The sequence below is a fragment of the Ochotona curzoniae genome, unplaced genomic scaffold (assembly GCF_017591425.1).
Source record: "Ochotona curzoniae isolate NIBS_2020 unplaced genomic scaffold, NIBS_Ocur_1.0 patch175, whole genome shotgun sequence".
Taxonomy (NCBI): domain Eukaryota; kingdom Metazoa; phylum Chordata; class Mammalia; order Lagomorpha; family Ochotonidae; genus Ochotona; species Ochotona curzoniae.
The window spans coordinates 476,172-494,471 of NW_024466723.1; the positions used below are offsets into that span (position 1 = coordinate 476,172).

The window sequence follows — 18,300 nt, forward strand, 5'->3', positions numbered from 1 at the left end:
GTCCGGTGGCCGGGGCCCGGGCCGCGCGCGCTGCGCTCCCTGCAGCCCGGGGACTGGCGCGCTGGGGGCGCGAGAGCGCAGCGCTGGGACCCCGCCTCCCCAGCCCCCTCCTCCGGGCACCCCCTCCCTCCTCGTCGGTTCCCTCTGCTTTCTCTCCGCCCTTCTTTTACAGGGCAGGGTCCAGGTTTCGTCACAGCCTCCTCTGCCCAATCCCGGTGCCTGGCGCCGGGCGCGGCCGCCAATCACAAGGCTGAAACCGCGGCGGGTTGCATCATGTGCCCCTGGCTGGATGACAGCGGAGAGGGGCGGGGGATCGGGCGGAGGGGCGGGGCGACGGTGGCCACGCCCCGGCCTCGGAGGTCGGACGCGGGGTGCCAGTGGCGTCACGGGAGCCCGCCCTCCCGCCTCGCTTTAACTCCTGGTTCGCCCGGGCGCGGATTAACCCTTTCGAGGAGCTTGGGAGAACGAGGCGGGCACGCGCCCTCGTCTCTCCGTGGGGTGTCTGGGAAAGGGGGAGCGCCTCAGCCGCCTAGAAGGTGGCCAGACCTGCGCGGGACACAGCTCTGCCCCTCGAGTTCCACGTGCTGGGAGAGGGGAAGAGGCTGAGGCAGCGACTCCAGGGAGGCGCGGATCTAGGCGGGAAATAAAATCGAACTTGGAGCGCGCATCTCTCAGAGCACACGTAGGGAGTGGCTTGGAATTCTGGGGAGTTTCTTTTGGCCTGGGACTAGAGTGGAGGTTAAGAGCCTGCGCCTCTGGGTAAGACAGGGTTAATGGAGGCGCTAGCCGACCGGGGCGGAGTCGGGGCGCCGGGGTGTGGGGGGGCGCCTTGCTGACTCAGCGGCGATTCCCCAGGTCCCGGGCGGAGGGTGCCAGGTCGGCCCCCAGAGGATGGGGTGCGAGCTCGCCGCCTTCTCCCGGCCCCTCGAGGCCGTGGCTCGGCGTCTCAGCCGCCGCAGACTCCGGTGGCCCGCACGGCTAGCTTCGGGCCAGGCGGGGCGCGACAGGGCGGGGACTTGAGGCCAGCGCCTCCCTGGAGACCTCCTCTCCACGCCACACCCTTCTCGCCCCCTCGCCTCGAGGCTGGAGTGGCGGGGACAGCTTTGCTCGCCGGATGTTAAACCGCGAGACTTGTCGCACGTGAACGCCATCCTGCCCGTTGGCATGGTGTTAAGACAAAGACCCGGGATCAAGGCGACCCTCCCGGCGGTGCCCTCGTCCCTAAAGAGGGGAGCTTGTACTGAGATCTCCTGGGGATGGAGACGCCACGATCACAGGCTCCTTGCCCTGCCTGAATCCCGGGAGGGAAGTTCTTCTCTGTCGTCTCCCCGGTGAACACACAGCGCCTTTCCCCCCACTGAATCCTGTGGGAAAGTGGAGGCGCCTGCGCGCGCGCGCGCACACACACACACACACACACACACACACACACACACACTTCACGCCTGTACTCTGCCCTGGGGAAATTTGCAAATTGCAATTCTCTGCTTGCTTTTTTCCCCCCCAGGTGAAAGACTCTTGACTCAAGCTTAAGCATGACTTTTTGCTCTGCAGCCCAGAACTTCAGGAGCGATCCTAAAGTGGTAATTAATCCAAACGCCCACCCCAAACAGGAATCTCCTGCCCCATCACGACGCCCACACCTGACGCACGCACACGGACTTGGGGCAGCCGGTGGGCTCGCTGCTTGCTAAGACGGCCATGATCGGACAGGGCTTAGAGCCGCTGGCGAGCTCTTCCTAAGGTTTCCAAAGGAGGCCGCCCCAGGTGGCGGCGGGGGGTGGGCAGGAGCATGTCAAAGCCCATAGCCTCTCACCCTCACCCGGCTCTAGAGCCCGCCGCTGGGAGCAGGCAGGGGGCAGGGAGGGCGAAACCCACCTGCTAGAACCCCCGCTGCAAATTGCTTCGAAGTCAGTGACTCAAAAATAGTAACACTTGATGGGCTGCATCTCATTTCCATGCTATCAATTTTAATGTGAGGCAAAGGCGCAGAAGCAGCCATCCCTTTGGGTCCCAGCCTTTCTTAAGGTGCCCCTCCCCCGATCTTTCCCTCCGATCCCTACCCCGCCCCCTCCTTTGCATTTGAGGCTTTAATGGTCCCAGGAGAGACTGTGGGTCTCTGTGGGGGCCGAGCAGGAAGAAAGGCGGGGCCGGCGCGGGCAGCGGCGGCGGCCTGGGGATCTGGGGCTGCAACCCCCACCCCGAAGTAGCCTTCTCAGGTCCTGGCGGAAGCGCAGGCCCAAAAAGGCATAGAGCACGGGATTGAGGCCGCAGCGGGCCAAGGCCAGGCCTCCCGTCACCAACAGCGCTAGATCCTTGCGCTTGCTGGCAGGGCAGGTCCGCTCACGGGCTGCCAGGAGGTCGGCTGTGTCCAGTAGTAGGGCAAGACTGTAGGGCAGCTGCAGCACCACGAAGGCGGCCACCAGGGCCACCACGACGCGCAGCGCGCGCCGGCGCTCGGGCCCCCTGGCGGCCAGCAACGTGCGGCCCAGGAGCGCGTAGCAAGCGGCCATGACGGCCAGCGGTAGCGCGAAGCCGAGCACCACCTGCGCCACGGCGCTGGCTCCCTTCACCGTCTGCGCGAGGCCCTCGGGGAAGATGAGGCGGCAGCGCCGCAGGCCTTCACGCTGCCCGTCCTGGCTGAAGAGGAGCGCGGGTAGCGCCAGCAACAGCGACAGCAGCCACACGAGGACGGAGACCAAGTGCGCACGGCCTGGAGTGGCGGGTCGGGGTCCTGCTGGAAGCGCCCGTGCGATGGCCACATAGCGATCCGCGCTGATACACGCTAAGAAGAGGAAGCCAGCGTGGAAGGAGGCCGAGTACAGGCCGGAGATGGCGCGGCAGGTAGTGCTTCCAAGATTCCAGCCCTGAAGAACCCCTACAGCAGCGAATGGCAGGGTCAGGGCCAGAAGGAGGTCGGCCAGGGCCAGTTGCAGCAGGTGGGCAGCGGTGGGCGAGCGGGCAGTGCGTCGGGCAGCCAGGTGGGTAGCCAGGACCAGGCCGTTGCCAGCCAGACCTAGCGCAGCCACGGTCAGCGAGACGCTGGGTTGAAAGGTCCGACTGAAGGCCTGGACATCCGCCTTGTGGCAAATCTCTGGCAGCGGTTCTGCAGAGTAAGCTTCGTCATCCTCTCCAGAATAGGGGCCCCAGGAAACCTGGAGAGGCGAAAGGAAGAGGAGGGGCGTTAGAAAAACTCTTAACACACCTCCTCTTTTACCTGCATGTGTGTCTGCCCCACTTGGCCTGATGTGACAGAGGCCCCCCGGGGTAACACACAAACCTAGGGACCCTTGATGCTGCTCTGCAAATAGGTCTGGGCTTCCTTCAACTCCTGCTGCTTTCAGATCCCTGGGTGACCTTGAACTTTTCTGAACCTCAGTTACCCAGTAAGTGATGTCCCCTTGACAAGTCCTGGCCACGCTGGCTGCAGGGTTGGTGACATATGGAAGATGATGGAAGGGAAACACCTGTGTTTTCCACCGGCCACTGGCTTGCAGTACTGATACAGGCTGCAGCTCTGGGTCCCTCGGCAGCGCCCTCTCTTGGACAGACGCACAGATGTAGCCTTGGCCGCAGGTCTGGACCCTGAGCTGGAAGCTTTGTCTAGACTGGCTTCCTGTTCCCTTTCCCTTCTTTCTCCATCCTCCAGTGCACACACTCTCAACCACTCGTGCCCTCCCTGGAGGGGGTTGTGGGTGGCAGCCTTAAAATTCCTTGCGGACCTGGGGCCGCATGGTTCAAGCCGCTCTTCCCCCTCAGCGCCAGCTCTCCAACCTCAGCCTCACCCCACCAGCCCGTCCACCCAGGAGGGCGGCAGGCAGAGGTCATTCCAGGCTACCCAAAACCTGCAGCCAGGTGGGGAGGCCCAGCCCTCCCCCCTACCGCTCCCCGCCCCCAACAGCCCTTCTCCCCCGGCCCTGCCCCCACTCCCACCTGCTCTGTGGGCTGCGTCCCCATCTCTGGCTACAAGGGTTTCTGAGGTGTAGCCGCAGGGGCTAGAAGTTAAATAACTCGTGGGACAGGAAGGAAGGGGCGGGGAGAGGGGCTAGGAGGGAGGTGAGGATTTGGGTCCGTGGGCTCAACTTCCATTTTCTACTACCCCTAGAAGATGGCCTCTTTTCTCTGCATTTTTTTTTCTTTTGTTGTTGAAGAAAAAAATGCTGTGCCAGTTAGTGGTGGGGTCTTGAACCGGGCTATGAGCTGAGAGCCTCAGGTTTTTCACCTGCAGAGTGGAGTAAGGTGACAATGCTGAATTCACCATGTGCTCCCCCGACTCCAGGCCTCTGCCTCCTTTTCCCTCGGTTTTTCAGGTTCCTCTGGCACCCTTGCCTCCCCGCTAGGCCACCCCTGCGGCTTCTGAAGCTGCCAGGCTGTGGGTGCTGGGGTATTTCCCTGGTGGCTGGAGGCGCGCTCTACCCCCGCCCTTTCGTGGAGCGCGAGGCTGTGGCACGCGCTTGCGCGGGGCCCGGGAAAACGCGCGTGCCAGGAGAGCGAGGCTGGAGGAGGGGGGGAGGTGAGAGCAGAGAGGGTGGAAAGGAGAGGAGAGAGGAGACCGGGAAACGGAGAGAGGAGGGAGGAAGAGATAGGTGGGGGAGACAGCAGAAAGGCAGGGTGGGAGAGGTGGGCCAGGAGGAAGAAGCGCGGGTCGCTGCAAGCCCCAGCAGCCTGGAGGCTGAGTCCGCTGCGGAGCCCTAGCTGGAGTGGGGCTCTGGGAACCGGCTGCCCTGCACGATGCAGCCCAGGATCCTCTGCATCCTGCTTGCCGCCGTTTCAGGAGCTCAAGGCTGGGGCTACTGTGAGTGCCGCGCTCGGAGGCGGGCGGGGTCCGGCTGAGATACCCAGAGCCGGCAGGGCGGGTCCATGCGCCGCATTGCGGCTGGGTGGTCGCTGCTGCTTCCCGGGCTCTTGGCGCGCCGGCTCACTCCCATCTTCTCCTTGCTCTCCCCCGCGCTCCGCATTGCAGCTCCGAGGCTGCTGCGCACATGCTACAGGGCTGGGGCTAGAGCTGGGCTCCGTCAGGGCCGGGATTTGGGGCGGATATCCAAACCCAAGCTAGTGCCTGGATTTGAGACTCGGGCTGAGCCTAGGATGATCTGGGCTGGGGATGTTGCCGGAGGATGGGGCTGGACTTTGGAGCTGGCCCAGGGACTGGGGTTTGAGGCTGGGATCCAAGCAGTAGTGGGTGACCCTGACCTAGAGGGTGCTGCTACTGCTGGGGCTTGGGGAGCTAGTAGCAGTGGGTGCTGGCAAAGTCTTACATCTGGGGTTCAGGTTTGTGGGGAGCTTAAGGCTGGGGCTGCCTGGGTGTCTTGGGCTGGTTTGGATGCTGGGAGCTGCTACGGTTTAGGACTGTGTTGGGGGTGGGTGATGAATCAGGGCAGCTACTGGGCACCAGGCCCACAGGTTCCCCTCTGGCAGGAAAGGGAGCGTCCCTTGGGTGTGCAGCTGTTGCCGCGCTCCCTGCTGGGAGATGGGGCTGGGTCTTGCGGCAGCGGACGCAAGGTGGTGGTGGTGGTTGGAAGGGAGCGGGCAGACCCAGGTGTCAGTGGTACTGGCACTGACTGGCTGGCTTGCTCTCCCAACCCAGATGGCTGCGACGAGGAGCTGGTGGGGCCCCTGTATGCACGCTCTCTGGGTGCCTCCTCCTACTACGGGCTCTTCACGGCGCCACGCTTCGCCCGTCTGCACGGTGAGCACGCCACCGCGTGGTCATGCAAGGGACTCCCCGGGGCTGGGGTGGGGGGAGAGCGCGCATTGATATCCCTAACCCTTGTGTAGGTATAAGTGGATGGTCACCCCGGATTGGGGACCCGAATCCCTGGCTCCAGATAGACCTCATGAAGAAGCACCGGATCCGAGCCGTGGCCACGCAGGGTTCCTTTAATTCTTGGGACTGGGTCACACGTTACATGCTGCTCTATGGCGACCGCGTGGACAGCTGGACACCCTTCTACCAGCAAGGGCACAACGCGGTACTCCTAGCGCCCAGGCGCACACACCTGGAGAGCCTTCTCTGCTCTGGGCTCAGGGCTGGGTAACCCCTTCAAGGAAGAGAACAGGGTGGCAGTGAGGGTCCAGGAGAGGAACCTTAGAGCTGCCGGTTCTCTGTGTGGGCAAGACTCTTTCAGATCTCCGGGTTTCCATACACACACAGGTGGTGTGAAATCCCAGGGGGCTCCTGGAGGAGGTGGCATGCACCTGGACTTTTGTGGAAAGAATATGCTGGCGGGAGGGGGCACACTCCAGGCTAGGGAAACTGCACTGGCACTACTTCTGCCGCCGCTGCTGCCACCATGGTCACTGCTGAGCTACCAAGGCGGGGGACCATCCCGCAGGGTTTGCTTTGGAAGCCGATGGGCTGGGAGGCTTAGAGAAAGGCAAAAGAAGATGCAGGGGAGGTTTTAACTCATTTTGCCTCCACCCCACAGACCTTCTTCGGCAACGTGAATGAGTCCGCAGTGGTGCGCCACGACCTCCACTATCACTTCACAGCGCGCTACATCCGCATCGTGCCGCTTGCCTGGAACCCTCGTGGCAAGATCGGCCTGAGGCTGGGTCTCTACGGCTGCCCATACAGTAAGGGCGCGGAGGGCGCGGAGGGCGCGGAGGGCGCGGAGCGAGCGGCGGCACGGTGTGTGTGCGCGTGTGTATGCATGCGTAGGCGGGCTGCCCATACGGTAACGGCTCAGAGGCACGGTGTGTGTGCGCGCGCGTGCGCAGGGGAGATGTGTGGCTACCGCCAGCCTGGGCTCGCCAGCTGTCTTTTCGCTTTCTACACAGAGTCCGACGTACTGTATTTCGATGGTGACGATGCCATCTCTTACCGCTTCCCGCGAGGGGTCAGCCGAAGCCTGTGGGATGTGTTCGCGTTCAGCTTCAAGACAGAGGAGAAGGACGGGCTCCTATTGCACGCCGAGGGCGCCCAGGGGGACTATGTCACGCTGGAGCTGCAGGGCGCACACCTGCTGCTACACATGAGCCTGGGTGAGCGACCCGGGTGGCCCAACCCAGAGTCGCTGCTATTCCGCTTGCCGTTGTGCGGGAACCTAGCCATTCCTTTTCTGGCTGGCCGGGCCGTCCACCTTTGGCTAGGGAAACGGTGTCATTTGGTGTCAGGATTTGGTGTCAGCAGAGCCCTGGCCTCTGCCAGGAGGGCTGAGTTGTGAGCTCGGGTAAAGCCCTGCTTCAGCCTCACGGCAAACTCATGGAGAATCGTTGTGATCGGTTGTCTCCTGAGCTTGTCACCTGATGTGAGAGAAGCGGCTTTCAGCCTAAGGTTTTATAGTTAGGATAGCAGAAGTTTGCCCCAGTCAGCGGCCCCAGGGCACTGGGTGTGGCTCTGGGTCCTGCACCTGCTGGCGGGAGGGCTCACTCGGCCCCGCCCCCCACCCAGGCAGTAGCCCCATCCAGCCCAGGCCCGGGCACACGACGGTGAGCGCCGGTGGCGTCCTCAACGACCAACATTGGCACTACGTGCGCGTGGACCGCTTTGGCCGCAATGCCAATCTCACCCTGGACGGCTACGTGCAGCGCTTCGTGCTCAATGGCGACTTCGAAATGCTGAACTTGGACACGGAGGTGAGGCCGCCACAGGGAAGTGCTAGAGGCCAGTGCATGCGGGCTTGGGTGGAGCAGCGTGGGTTGTGGGGGATGCCTGTCTCCCTCCTGCGGCTGAAAAGTTTGCTTTACCGCTCCGAAATTTCGAAGCTGTCCGCGGCAGAGCGTCAGATCCTCCGCAAGATACGGGCCGCTGCGGAGGCCGCGGCTCGCTGTTAGCATGCCTGTGCCCGGGGTGCCCACCACCCCGAAACTTCTGGGATGCAGTCTGGGAATCAATCAAGGGAGGAAGCGTGTTCACTTGGTTCTTCCCACAACCATGCGGAAGGGGCCAACACCACCCCATCCCATCTGCAAAGCAAGAATCCCAAATGGGTTCGTTGTCTGTGGGGTCCTGCGTGCTTGGAGCCTGGCTTGGTGTGTGGGAACGTGCAGGGCGGGACAGACAGCCTCCCCATCAGCCTCCTCCCCCCGCAGATGTTCATCGGGGGCCTGGTGGGTGCCACACAGAAAAACCTCGCATACCGGCACAACTTTCGCGGCTGCATGGAGAACGTCATCTTCAACCGAGTCAACATCGCAGACCTGGCCGTGCGGCGCCATTCGCGGATCACCTTTGAGGCTAGTGGTGCGGGGGCACTGGGAGGGTGGAACCCCGGAGCCACTGGCCAGGCAGAGCTGGGGCGGAACACCCCTCCTTCGCCAGCCGCCAGATTCTCAAGTGTGTGTGTGGGAACGGGGGCAATAATCCCGCAAGGCACATGGGTCAGCCTCCACCCCCACCCCGTGGTGCTTCACCAACCCATGTGAAATGGTACTGCCGGGCCAAGGCGAGCTCGGGGTTGACGCTGCCTCGTCTCGCCCCTAGGGTAAGGTGGCGTTCCGTTGCTTGGACCCCGTGCCGCACCCCATCAACTTTGGAGGTCCGCACAACTTTGTGCAAGTGCCTGGGTTCCCGCGGCGCGGCCGCCTTGCTGTCTCCTTTCGCTTCCGCACGTGGGACCTCACGGGGCTTCTCCTCTTCTCCCGCCTGGGTGACGGCCTGGGCCACGTGGAACTGATGCTTAGCGAAGGACAGGTCAACGTTTCAGTGGCGCAGAGTGGCCGCAAGAAGCTGCAGTTCGCTGCCGGTGAGGGCTCAAGAAAGACTGTGGAGCTCAGGCAGGGGAGCGAGGCCGGGGCTTGCTGGCGCGGGGAGGGAGTGGCTGGAGGCAGTTCTGAGAAGCTGGGAGGCCTAGAGTTGTCTGGCAGCCATTCTGACTCTGCAGGGTCACCTGCTGGGGTCACACAGAGAGAAATAGGACTTTCAGAGTTGTCCTAAGTAGCAGGGGAGGCGGCACAGCGGGGGACACACTCCTGCTTCCTCTCTCCCTCTCCTTCCTCCTCCCGCCTCCCCTGAGCCTGCACCTGCGCCATTCTTCCTGTCCCCAGGGTACCGTCTGAATGATGGCTTCTGGCATGAGGTGAATTTTGTGGCCCAGGAAAACCAGGCAGTCATCAGCATTGACGACGTGGAGGGGGCAGAAGTTAGGGTCTCCTATCCACTGTTGATCCGAACAGGGACCTCCTACTTTTTTGGGGGTGAGTGGAGACCAGTGTCTCAGGGTGAGGGAGGGGAGAGGGAAGACACACAGAGAGGAGCCTGCTGGCACCTCTGGACCCCTGGGGAGTGGAAGCTCACGTCTGTGGTTGGCCTTTTCTCGCTCCTGGGAAGGGCCTTATAGCAGTTTGGTTGTTGCAGGTTGTCCCAAACCAGCTGGCCGATGGGGCTGCCACTCAAACCAGACAGCTTTCCATGGGTGTATGGAGCTGCTCAAAGTGGATGGGCAGCTGGTCAACCTGACGCTGGTGGAATTCCGGCGGCTTGGACACTATGCTGAGGTCCTCTTCGACACATGTGGCATCACGGACAGGTACCTTTCCCAGGAGTCTGGGAACCCCCTGGGCTGCCAGCAATAGGGCCTTTCTCACCTCCCATCTTCTTCTGTTGACTCAAGCTCAGAGTAGAAATAAAGCATGTACTGTTGGCCTTAGAGAGTGAGTGTGTGTGTGTGTGTGCGTGTGTGTGTGTACATGTGTGCACTGGTGGAGTGTAGGATAAGGCAGTTTCTGTTCTCTGGGGTGGAAAGGGGAGGGGGACCAGGAATACTTGAGGCCCAGCAGCATCCAATGCCCCTGCACCTGGTGAAAGAGCCCTGGTGTGCCCCAGGGGGACCTGGGAAGCGGCCTAGAGCTGCTGCAGAAGCTTCCTCTGCCTCCCAGTGAGCTTCCATCCCCTGGGCACTGACCCCTGGCCTAGGTGTAGCCCTAACATGTGTGAACATGATGGCCGCTGCTACCAGTCCTGGGACGACTTCATCTGCTACTGTGAACTCACAGGCTACAAGGGGGAGACCTGCCACCAGCGTAAGCCACCGGGGTGCTGGGGACAGCCAGGACCAGGACCGGGAGGCTGGGTGTGGGGGAGGTGAGGGGAAGGAAGGCCACTGAGAGGAGGGGATCCTGCCCTCCTAGGCCCCCCCCACCCCATGATCACCTTCTCCCAACTGCACTACCCACCAGCTTTGTACAAAGAGTCTTGTGAGGCTTATCGGCTCAGTGGGAAAACATCTGGGAATTTCACCATTGATCCTGATGGCAGCGGCCCCCTGAAGCCCTTCATGGTCTACTGTGATATTCGAGGTGAGAGGCTCCAAAGGGTAGCAAGGGGCAGTTGACCTGGCAACCGGGGATGTGGCAGGGAGGAGGGGCGTGGCAGTGAGATTAAACCCAGAAGGAGAAGGATACACTAAGGGATTTGTTACCGACCCATTCCGGCCTCCCCTGTGAGGGCGGGGCTGGGCTGCAGCACAGCTACTGGCTCCATGCCTTGACTCTGGGCTGCACTGGTGTGGGGGTGCTGGGGCTGTGGGGAAGTGGGAAGAGAGATGGGTGGGGAAGGCCCCCATGTGCAGCCAAGGCTCTGTGCCCTTCCTTGCTCCCAGAGAACCGGGCCTGGACGGTGGTGCGGCATGACAGGCTGTGGACCACACGGGTGACGGGCTCCAGCATGGATCGGCCCTTCCTGGGGGCAGTGCAGTACTGGAACGCGTCCTGGGAGGAGGTCAGCGCCCTGGCCAACGCCTCGCAGCACTGCGAGCAGTGGATCGAGTTCTCCTGCTATAACTCCCGCCTGCTCAACACGGGAGGTCAGGGCCAGTGTCTGGGAACCCCTGAGAGGGAGGAGGAGAGAGAGAGGAGGAAGCAGGCAGGAGTCTGGGCTGGAAGCTGATGGAGGCACAGGGCCTAGAAGCTGCCTTTCTCGCCCCTCTTTCCCTCTTCCTGCCAGGAGGCTATCCCTACAGCTTCTGGATTGGCCGTAACGAGGAGCAGCATTTCTATTGGGGAGGTTCACAGCCCGGGATCCAGCGCTGCGCCTGCGGGCTGGACCGGAGCTGCGTAGACCCTGCCCTGCACTGCAACTGTGATGCTGACCAGCCCCAGTGGTGAGTGGGGCAGGGCCCCTGGGGTCGGCTCAGCATCGCAGGGGCAGCTGAGTGGCAGGGCCTGAACCGGCGCCTCCCGCCCCGCAGGAGGACTGACAAGGGCCTGCTGACCTTCGTGGACCACCTGCCCGTCACGCAGGTGGTGGTGGGCGATACAAACCGCTCCACATCGGAGGCCCAGTTCTTCCTGAGGCCTCTGCGTTGCTATGGCGACCGTGAGTGGCAGGTTCCTTCTGCATGCCGCCCTCACGCTGGCTCTTGCGGGTCCAGAGTGTAGGCTGCTTGGGGTGGGGTGTGGTGTCTTTGGGATGCACTGGCAACTGCTGCTGCTGCTGCTGTGATCTGCCCCTCATTGTGCTCAGGACTGGCCCCTCCCCTAACTCCTTACCCTGGGGCCTCCTGGACAAGTCCTTGCTGTCTGCCATTCTGCAGGAAATTCCTGGAACACCATCTCCTTCCACACTGGGGCTGCGCTGCGCTTCCCTCCGATTCGTGCCAACCACAGCCTCGACGTGTCTTTCTACTTCAGGACCTCAGCTCCTTCTGGGGTATTTCTGGAGAACATGGGGGGCGCCTACTGCCAGTGGCGCCGGCCTTATGTGCGACTAGAGCTCAACAGTGAGCAGGCGGGCTCTGGGAGGGTGACGGGCAGGTGGGTGGGCACAGGCCTGGGGGCGGGCAGAAGCTGGGGTAGGAAGACTAGCCACTGGGAGAGGTGACTAGGGAAGGGCTCAGTGGCCCTGGATTGGCTGCTGTGTGTCCATGGGCACTTGCTTTGCCTATTGGGGCCTTGGTCCTCCTTACCTGTGAAAAAGAAAGGAAGCTGGACTCCTGGGATCTCCCCACCTTGGAGGAACTGTGGGGCTAGGGACCACAAGTCTTGCCTGCAGCCCATGGGCATGAGGCTTTAAGCCATTTAGAGAGTGTGTCACAGGCCAAGGCCAAAGCCAAGGTCAGGGGCCAGGGGAGGAGCCCCAGAAAGGTGAGGAAGGGAGGCTGGGAAGGACCCCACAGGCCTGAGCCTGCCCCCGTGGCCCTGTCCAGCATCCCGGGATGTGGTCTTCGCTTTCAACGTGGGCAATGGGGATGAGAACCTGACGGTGCACTCGGAGGACTTTGAGTTCAACGATGATGAATGGCACCTGGTCCGAGCGGAAATCAATGTGAAGCAGGCCCGACTACGTGTGGACCACCGGCCCTGGGTGCTGCGGCCCATGCCCCTACAGACCTACATCTGGCTGGAGTATGACCAACCCCTCTACGTGGGTGAGCAGCAGCTAGAGGTAGCTCTGGGGCACCCTTGCCCATCCCACTTTCTCAAGACTGGTCTCTGGGCTTCTGGTCCCTCTGCTTCATTTGCAGGCCAAGGTTCCCCCATTTCCCTCCAATCCCTGGCAGCCCCCTCCCAGCTTCTCCCATCACCCACTCCTTGCCCCGTCTGTTCTCAGGGTCTGCAGAGCTTAAGAGGCGCCCCTTTGTGGGATGCCTGAGGGCCATGCGTCTCAATGGAGTGACTCTGAACCTGGAGGGCCGTGCCAATGCCACTGAGGGCACCTCGCCCAACTGCACAGGCCGCTGTTCTCATCCCCGCTTCCCCTGTTTCCACGGAGGCCGCTGCGTGGAGCGCTACAGCTATTACACGTGTGACTGTGACCTTACGGCTTTCGATGGGCCGTACTGCAACCACGGTCAGTTGGCTACCCGGGGCATAGCCAGGTGTAGGGGAGAGTAGGGAAGGCGGGGGGTCTATAGCCAGTGTCAGGGAAAATGTCATCACTGGGTTCCTGAGCTTTGAGCTGGCAGGTGAAGATGCTGGTAGACTCCAAACCATCAAATAGGACGGGGCATGGCTGGTCCCATTTGCTGGTGTACAAAGAACTCAGAAACATCAAACCAGTCCCTTTCCCCTTGGTCCTGCCACCTCCAAGGTCACGGGCTGTTACCTTACCTACACGTAGCCCTCGGCTCACTGTGGCCTTCCAGGCCATTTCCTGTTGACAGCTGCTGTGCTCCAAAAACCTAGCCCCACCCTGGTTCTTGCTTAAAGCAAACCTTGACATTGCGCATAACATGACTGTACACACGTACGCAGGTTGCAGCCTCCTGGAAACTGGCCTGGACAGGGCAGGAGTCCACAGGCAGCTGGGTGGCTGGGCGGGGGGAGGGGTGGTTGTGGCAGACAGCGGACAGTGGACTTCCGGACCTGGATTGGAAGTGGGAGGAATGCCATGGCATGTACGATGGATGGAATCAGGCCAGCTCTATCCTTATCTTGGCTGTCCCTTCCAACATGCTCTTAGGTCAGTTATCAGCTATCTCTGGGCCTCTGCGTCCCCTTCTGTAAAATGCAGAGGTAGGGTCCAGTGAGCTCTTGGCCTTGTCGGGGCATTAAGATTCCATGTGGGACCCACAGGTACATGCAACAGGTTGGGGATGGGGATGGAGATTTTTTTTTTAGAAGCAATATGATTTTATTTAATTACACTGGAAACAACCCCAAATAATGTCTGAACCCAAAGTTACATAAAAAATGGCCCCAAATAGTTAACTGCTTTGAAGATCTGCAGTTTCCATAGTGTGAAGGCAGTCACAGCGAGGTCACCAGCTTCAGCCACGCACGGTGAGACAGACGCCCCTACCCCGGGAAGAGGCTCGGGTGCACTTGATGCTCTCCTTGCCAGTGTCGCTCAGCTGACCCCAGAAGGGGCAGTCCTGGTGGTGACTGTCCCCGCCCGTCATGTTACTGCTTGTTCTTCTGGCCATCCGTGACATGAGGACACAGACCCCTGGCCCTTGTTGACGTCATTGCCCATCCACCGACTCCTTCACAGCGTCACCTTATTGGGGGACGGAGATTTTAACCAGTGTCAGTCAGTGCGTGTGTGTGAGCCACTCAGAGCCTCAGAGTTGGGAAGCGAGGGGTCAGGGGTCCCTTCACCTCACTGCCTCTACCTCCAGACATCGGCGGCTTCTTCGAGCCAGGCACCTGGATGCGCTACAACCTGCAGTCAGCCCTGCGCTCTGCAGCCCGTGAGTTCTCCCATATGCTGAGCCGGCCTGTGCCAGGCTATGAGCCTGGCTACATCCCTGGCTACGACACTCCTGGCTACGTGCCTGGCTATCATGGCCCCGGGTACCGCTTGCCTGACTACCCACGGCCTGGTCGGCCCGTGCCCGGTTACCGTGGGCCTGTGTACAATGTCACGGGAGAGGAGGTGTCCTTCAGCTTCAGCACCAGCTCGGCACCCGCGGTCCTGCTCTACGTCAGCTCCTTCGTGCGTGACTACATGGCTGTGCTCATCAAGGAGGATGGTGAGCGCCGCTTCGGCCCTCCCAACCCTGCCCAGGCTGGCGCCCCATACTGACACCAGCTGGGTACAAGCAAAACCCACCCTTTTCCTCCCTCCCCATAGGGACCCTGCAGCTGCGGTACCAGCTAGGCACCAGCCCCTATGTGTACCAGCTAACCACGCGACCAGTGACCGACGGCCAGCCCCACAGCGTCAACATCACCCGAGTCTACCGCAACCTCTTCATCCAGGTATGGCAGGGGCAGGGGAGACCTCAGATCACAAGCTCATGCCCCCCCGCTCTGGTGCCAGCACCCCACATAATGTCAGCTGCAGAGGACTGCCATGTCCTCTGCCTACTGGGCCCTCCCAACACCCCAGTGCAGTGGTACAATAAGTCAGTGCCAAGAGGAAATTGTTTTTCCCAAAGTCAAATTTCTAAGACAGACCTCAGGGGCCGGGACTATGGTTCAATTGGCTAATCCTCCCCTTGCAAGTGCCAGTATCCCATAGAAGTGCTGGTTCATTTCCTGGCTGCTCCACTTTCCATTCAGCTCCCTCTTTATGGCCTGTGAAAGTAGTCCAGGATGGCCCCTTTGGGCTCTGCACCTGTGTGGGGGACACAGAGGAGGTTCCTGGTTCTTGGCTTTAGATCAGCTCAGTTCTAGCTGTTATGGCCATTTGGGGAGTGAACCAGCAGATGGAAGAGCTTTCTCTCTCTTTCTCTTAGTAAATCTGCCTTTTCAATAAAAATACATAATTTGTTAAAATGGTCTGAAACCCAGGCTGGTTTGCTGCTATTGATTTGTTTGTTTGATTCATTGATTGACTGAAATGCAGGGCAACCAGAGAAGGAGGGCAGGGGACAGCCAAAAAGAGAAGTCTTCCATCCTCTGGTTCACTTCCCAAACTGCCACAGCAGCTAGGTCTGGGCCAAGCTGAAGCCAGCAGCCAGGAATTATATCTACATCTCTCACATGGGTCGCAGGGGCCCAAGTCCTTGGATCATCATCCACTGCGTTTCCATGTACATTAGCAGGGAGCCGGATTAGAAGTAGAACCAGGAGCCAGCACTATGGCAGAGCAGGTTAAGTCCCTCCCTGCCTGTGATGCTGGCATCCCCTATGGATGCTGTTGCACTTTTGATCCACCTCCCTGCTGATGCGCCTAGGAAAGCAGCAGAAGAAACACCCACGCTAGAGACCTGGTCGAAGCTCTGAGCTCTTAGTTCTGACCTGGCCCAGACCCTGGGCTGTTGTAGCCATTTAGAGAGCAAACCAGCAGATGGAAGATCTCTGTCTCTCCTCCTCTCTCTGTAATGTAACTCTGTTTCACTTAGTTCCCAACTGATGGCTCACTTCCCAGGTTCCCACGATGGCAGAGGGCAGAAACCAGGAACTGTCTCTCATGTGCTTGCTGGAAATCCATTTACTTGAGCCACCCTGGCTGCCTTCCAGGGGCACATGAAGAAACAGCTGGAGTCAGGACTCAGAGTTGAGGCTCCAATCCATGCCCCCAGATGTGGAACTTGGGAATCCTAGCTAGCATCTTAACCTTCACTCCCTGTATCTAACCCCTGACTGAGTGGTTTTCTTAAACACACTAAATCCTACCCCTGGCTGGCAGCTGCCCGCTTGGCCACATTCAGCGCCATCCCCTTCACCCCCCCGGTATCCAGGTGGACTACTTCTCCATGACAGAACAGAAGTTCTCCCTGCTGGTGGATAGCCAGCTGGACTCACCCAAGGCCTTGTATCTCGGGCGCGTGATGGGTAAGCAGAGGGTGCACAGCAGCCAGACCCTGGAGCCTGGGGCAGGGCTGGGGGTGTGGCAGAGAGGGGCGGGATGCGGGGCGGGACCGGGGAGGAGGTGGTCCGAGCCCTTCTCTGTCTCAGAAACGGGGGTGATTGACCCGGAGATCCAGCGCTACAACACCCCGGGTTTCTCGGGCTGCCTGTCCGGTGTTCGGTTCAACAACGTGGCACCACTCAAGACGCACTTCCGCAGCCCCCGGCCCATGACGGCGGAGCTGGCCGAGGCCCTCCGCGTCCAGGGGGAGCTGTCCGAGTCCAATTGCGGGGCCATGCCGCGGCTGGTCTCGGAGGTGCCGCCCGAGCTGGATCCTTGGTACCTGCCCCCAGGTACGGCCGAGCCTGGCGTGGCGCATGCGCGCACACGTATGTGGGAGGGGCGGCAGGGAAGCGAGCTAGCGCCCGGGCGCGCGGTCCCGACTGCCGCTTTCTCCTGCAGACTTCCTCTACTACCACGATGACGGCTGGGTCGCCATTCTGCTAGGCTGTGAGTAGCCCTGCTCGGCCGCTAACCCTCAGTTTCCGTGCAGGGATTCTGCCCCGTCCCCAGCCTGAGGGGTCTCGCGGGTGGTGGGATGCCTGTTGGTACAGAGAGACCACCGCGAGTGTGGTGTATGATCGGGCCGCAGATTCCCTGATATTTAAAGATCCTCTGGAAGTATTGAAATGGGGCTACAGCTGAGGACTGAGGAAATACACCAACAGCTGGGGAGATAAGAAACTGGGAAACCCCAGGGATACAGAAAGAGGGTGCTGGAATTAGAAGTGAGCTGAGGGCCAAGCCAGGCGTTGAGTTTCATGGGGTCATCTGGCTAGTTCTGGTGCGCATGTGTCAAGATGGTATGTACCTGAGTGTGTGTGTGAGAGAGAGGGCGCGAAAGCGCTGACAGTTGCTCTGTGTGTGTGTGATAGCACTGACGGTTGCTGTTCTTGCTTGCAGTCTTGGTGGCTTTCCTGCTACTGGGGCTGGTGGGCATGTTGGTGCTATTCTACCTGCAGAACCACCGCTACAAGGGCTCCTATCACACCAATGAGCCCAAGGCCGCCCACGACTACCATCCCAGCAGCAAACCCCACGCTGCAGGCGCTGCCCAGACCCCAGCCCCAGCCCCAGCCCCAGCCCCAGCTCCCAACCCTGCCCTGGCCTCAGCCTCAGCCCCAGCCCCGGCCCCTGGCCCAGCCCCAGCCCCTGGCTCAGGCCCAGGCCCAGCTGCAGCCTCTGGTCCCCGGGGTCAGACCCTACCCCGAATCTCGGAGGAGGGCAAGTCTGAATGAGTAGGGAGCAGGGGCTGCAGGGCCCAGCTCCTCCAATCCGCCCCCCCCTTCCCTGCCGCAACAGACATCTGGCCCCACCTAACCAGCTCTGCTCCAGAGACACCCCACCCCCCACCAAGTCTGGCAGGCAGAGCCACAGAAGGGAGCCGAGGGAGGGGGCCTCACTGCCTACACTCACTCTGGCCCCCCACCCCCACAGACTCCTGGCTCTGCGCCTGCCCCAGGGAAGCCTCTCGGGGGACAGGCCAGAACGGCCCTGCCCGCCCTCACCCTCTCCGTCCCAGCTGCTGGGAGGGATTAACCAGAGTGCTGGGAGATTAACTGCCTCCCTCCCCGTGGCAGGGACAGCCGCGTGTGCGTGTGTGCAGGCAGCAGGGCGGCCTCCCTTCCCCCGCTCCCCGCCCGCCCTGCCCTGTTGGCTCCCACCTGCTTCCTCTCCACCCTGGTGGGTGAGGGGGGCCTCACTGATGTCCCCAACCCACAGATTTCGTTTTTTGCACAGAGACCAGAGGCCTCAGTTTAGCACCTCAGTACCTCCGTTGCTTCACTGCTTTAGCCAAAGCCATAAGGAACCTGCTGTGTAGAGAAGATAGCGCAGACACGCTGCCTGGCCAGCCCCCTCCCGCCCTGCCCCCTTGCCAAGCTATGCAGTCGCCTTGGGGCCTGACCCAAGGCTCCGCCCCCTCTCCAATGCACGCGAGCCCTCGCTCTCAGATGCTGCTGCTTTTGCCCAGGAGGTCCTATTGTTTATATATTTTTTTGTTGCAGAGTCTGTCTCTAGGGAAACAGTATATATTATTCTAATTTTTTAAACTACCTGTTTATATATAAAAGAAAAGCCCAGTTGGCTGTCCGGTCCTGTGCTGTGCCCACAGTCTGTAG

At 61.0% G+C, this 18,300-nt stretch overlaps 2 protein-coding genes across 2 annotated transcripts; one reads left to right on the top strand and one right to left on the bottom strand.

Annotated features, from left to right (window-relative positions):
- Positions 1–2,082: 2,082 nt before the first annotated feature.
- Positions 2,083–3,957, bottom strand: LOC121166564 (C-C chemokine receptor type 10). Its single transcript, XM_040995756.1, has 2 exons — positions 3,934–3,957; positions 2,083–3,155 (listed from the first exon to the last, which is right to left on the bottom strand). Exons 1-2 carry the CDS (start codon positions 3,955–3,957, stop codon positions 2,091–2,093), a joined length of 1,089 nt encoding a protein of 362 aa, XP_040851690.1. The 3' UTR covers positions 2,083–2,090.
- A 761-nt stretch (positions 3,958–4,718) lies between these two features.
- LOC121166542 (contactin-associated protein 1) lies at positions 4,719–17,337 on the top strand (the record flags this gene model as incomplete). The annotated part of the gene is made up of 24 exons (XM_040995730.1): positions 4,719–4,795; positions 5,588–5,689; positions 5,779–5,972; positions 6,429–6,576; positions 6,781–6,984; positions 7,394–7,578; positions 8,035–8,178; positions 8,426–8,687; positions 8,989–9,138; positions 9,299–9,470; positions 9,857–9,963; positions 10,120–10,239; positions 10,542–10,745; positions 10,886–11,042; positions 11,130–11,257; positions 11,475–11,660; positions 12,087–12,308; positions 12,491–12,730; positions 14,001–14,354; positions 14,456–14,583; positions 16,011–16,104; positions 16,228–16,473; positions 16,583–16,630; positions 17,084–17,337. Coding segments are annotated over exons 1-24 (4,113 nt in total), but the record flags the coding sequence as incomplete, so codon positions are not given.
- Positions 17,338–18,300: the final 963 nt, after the last annotated feature.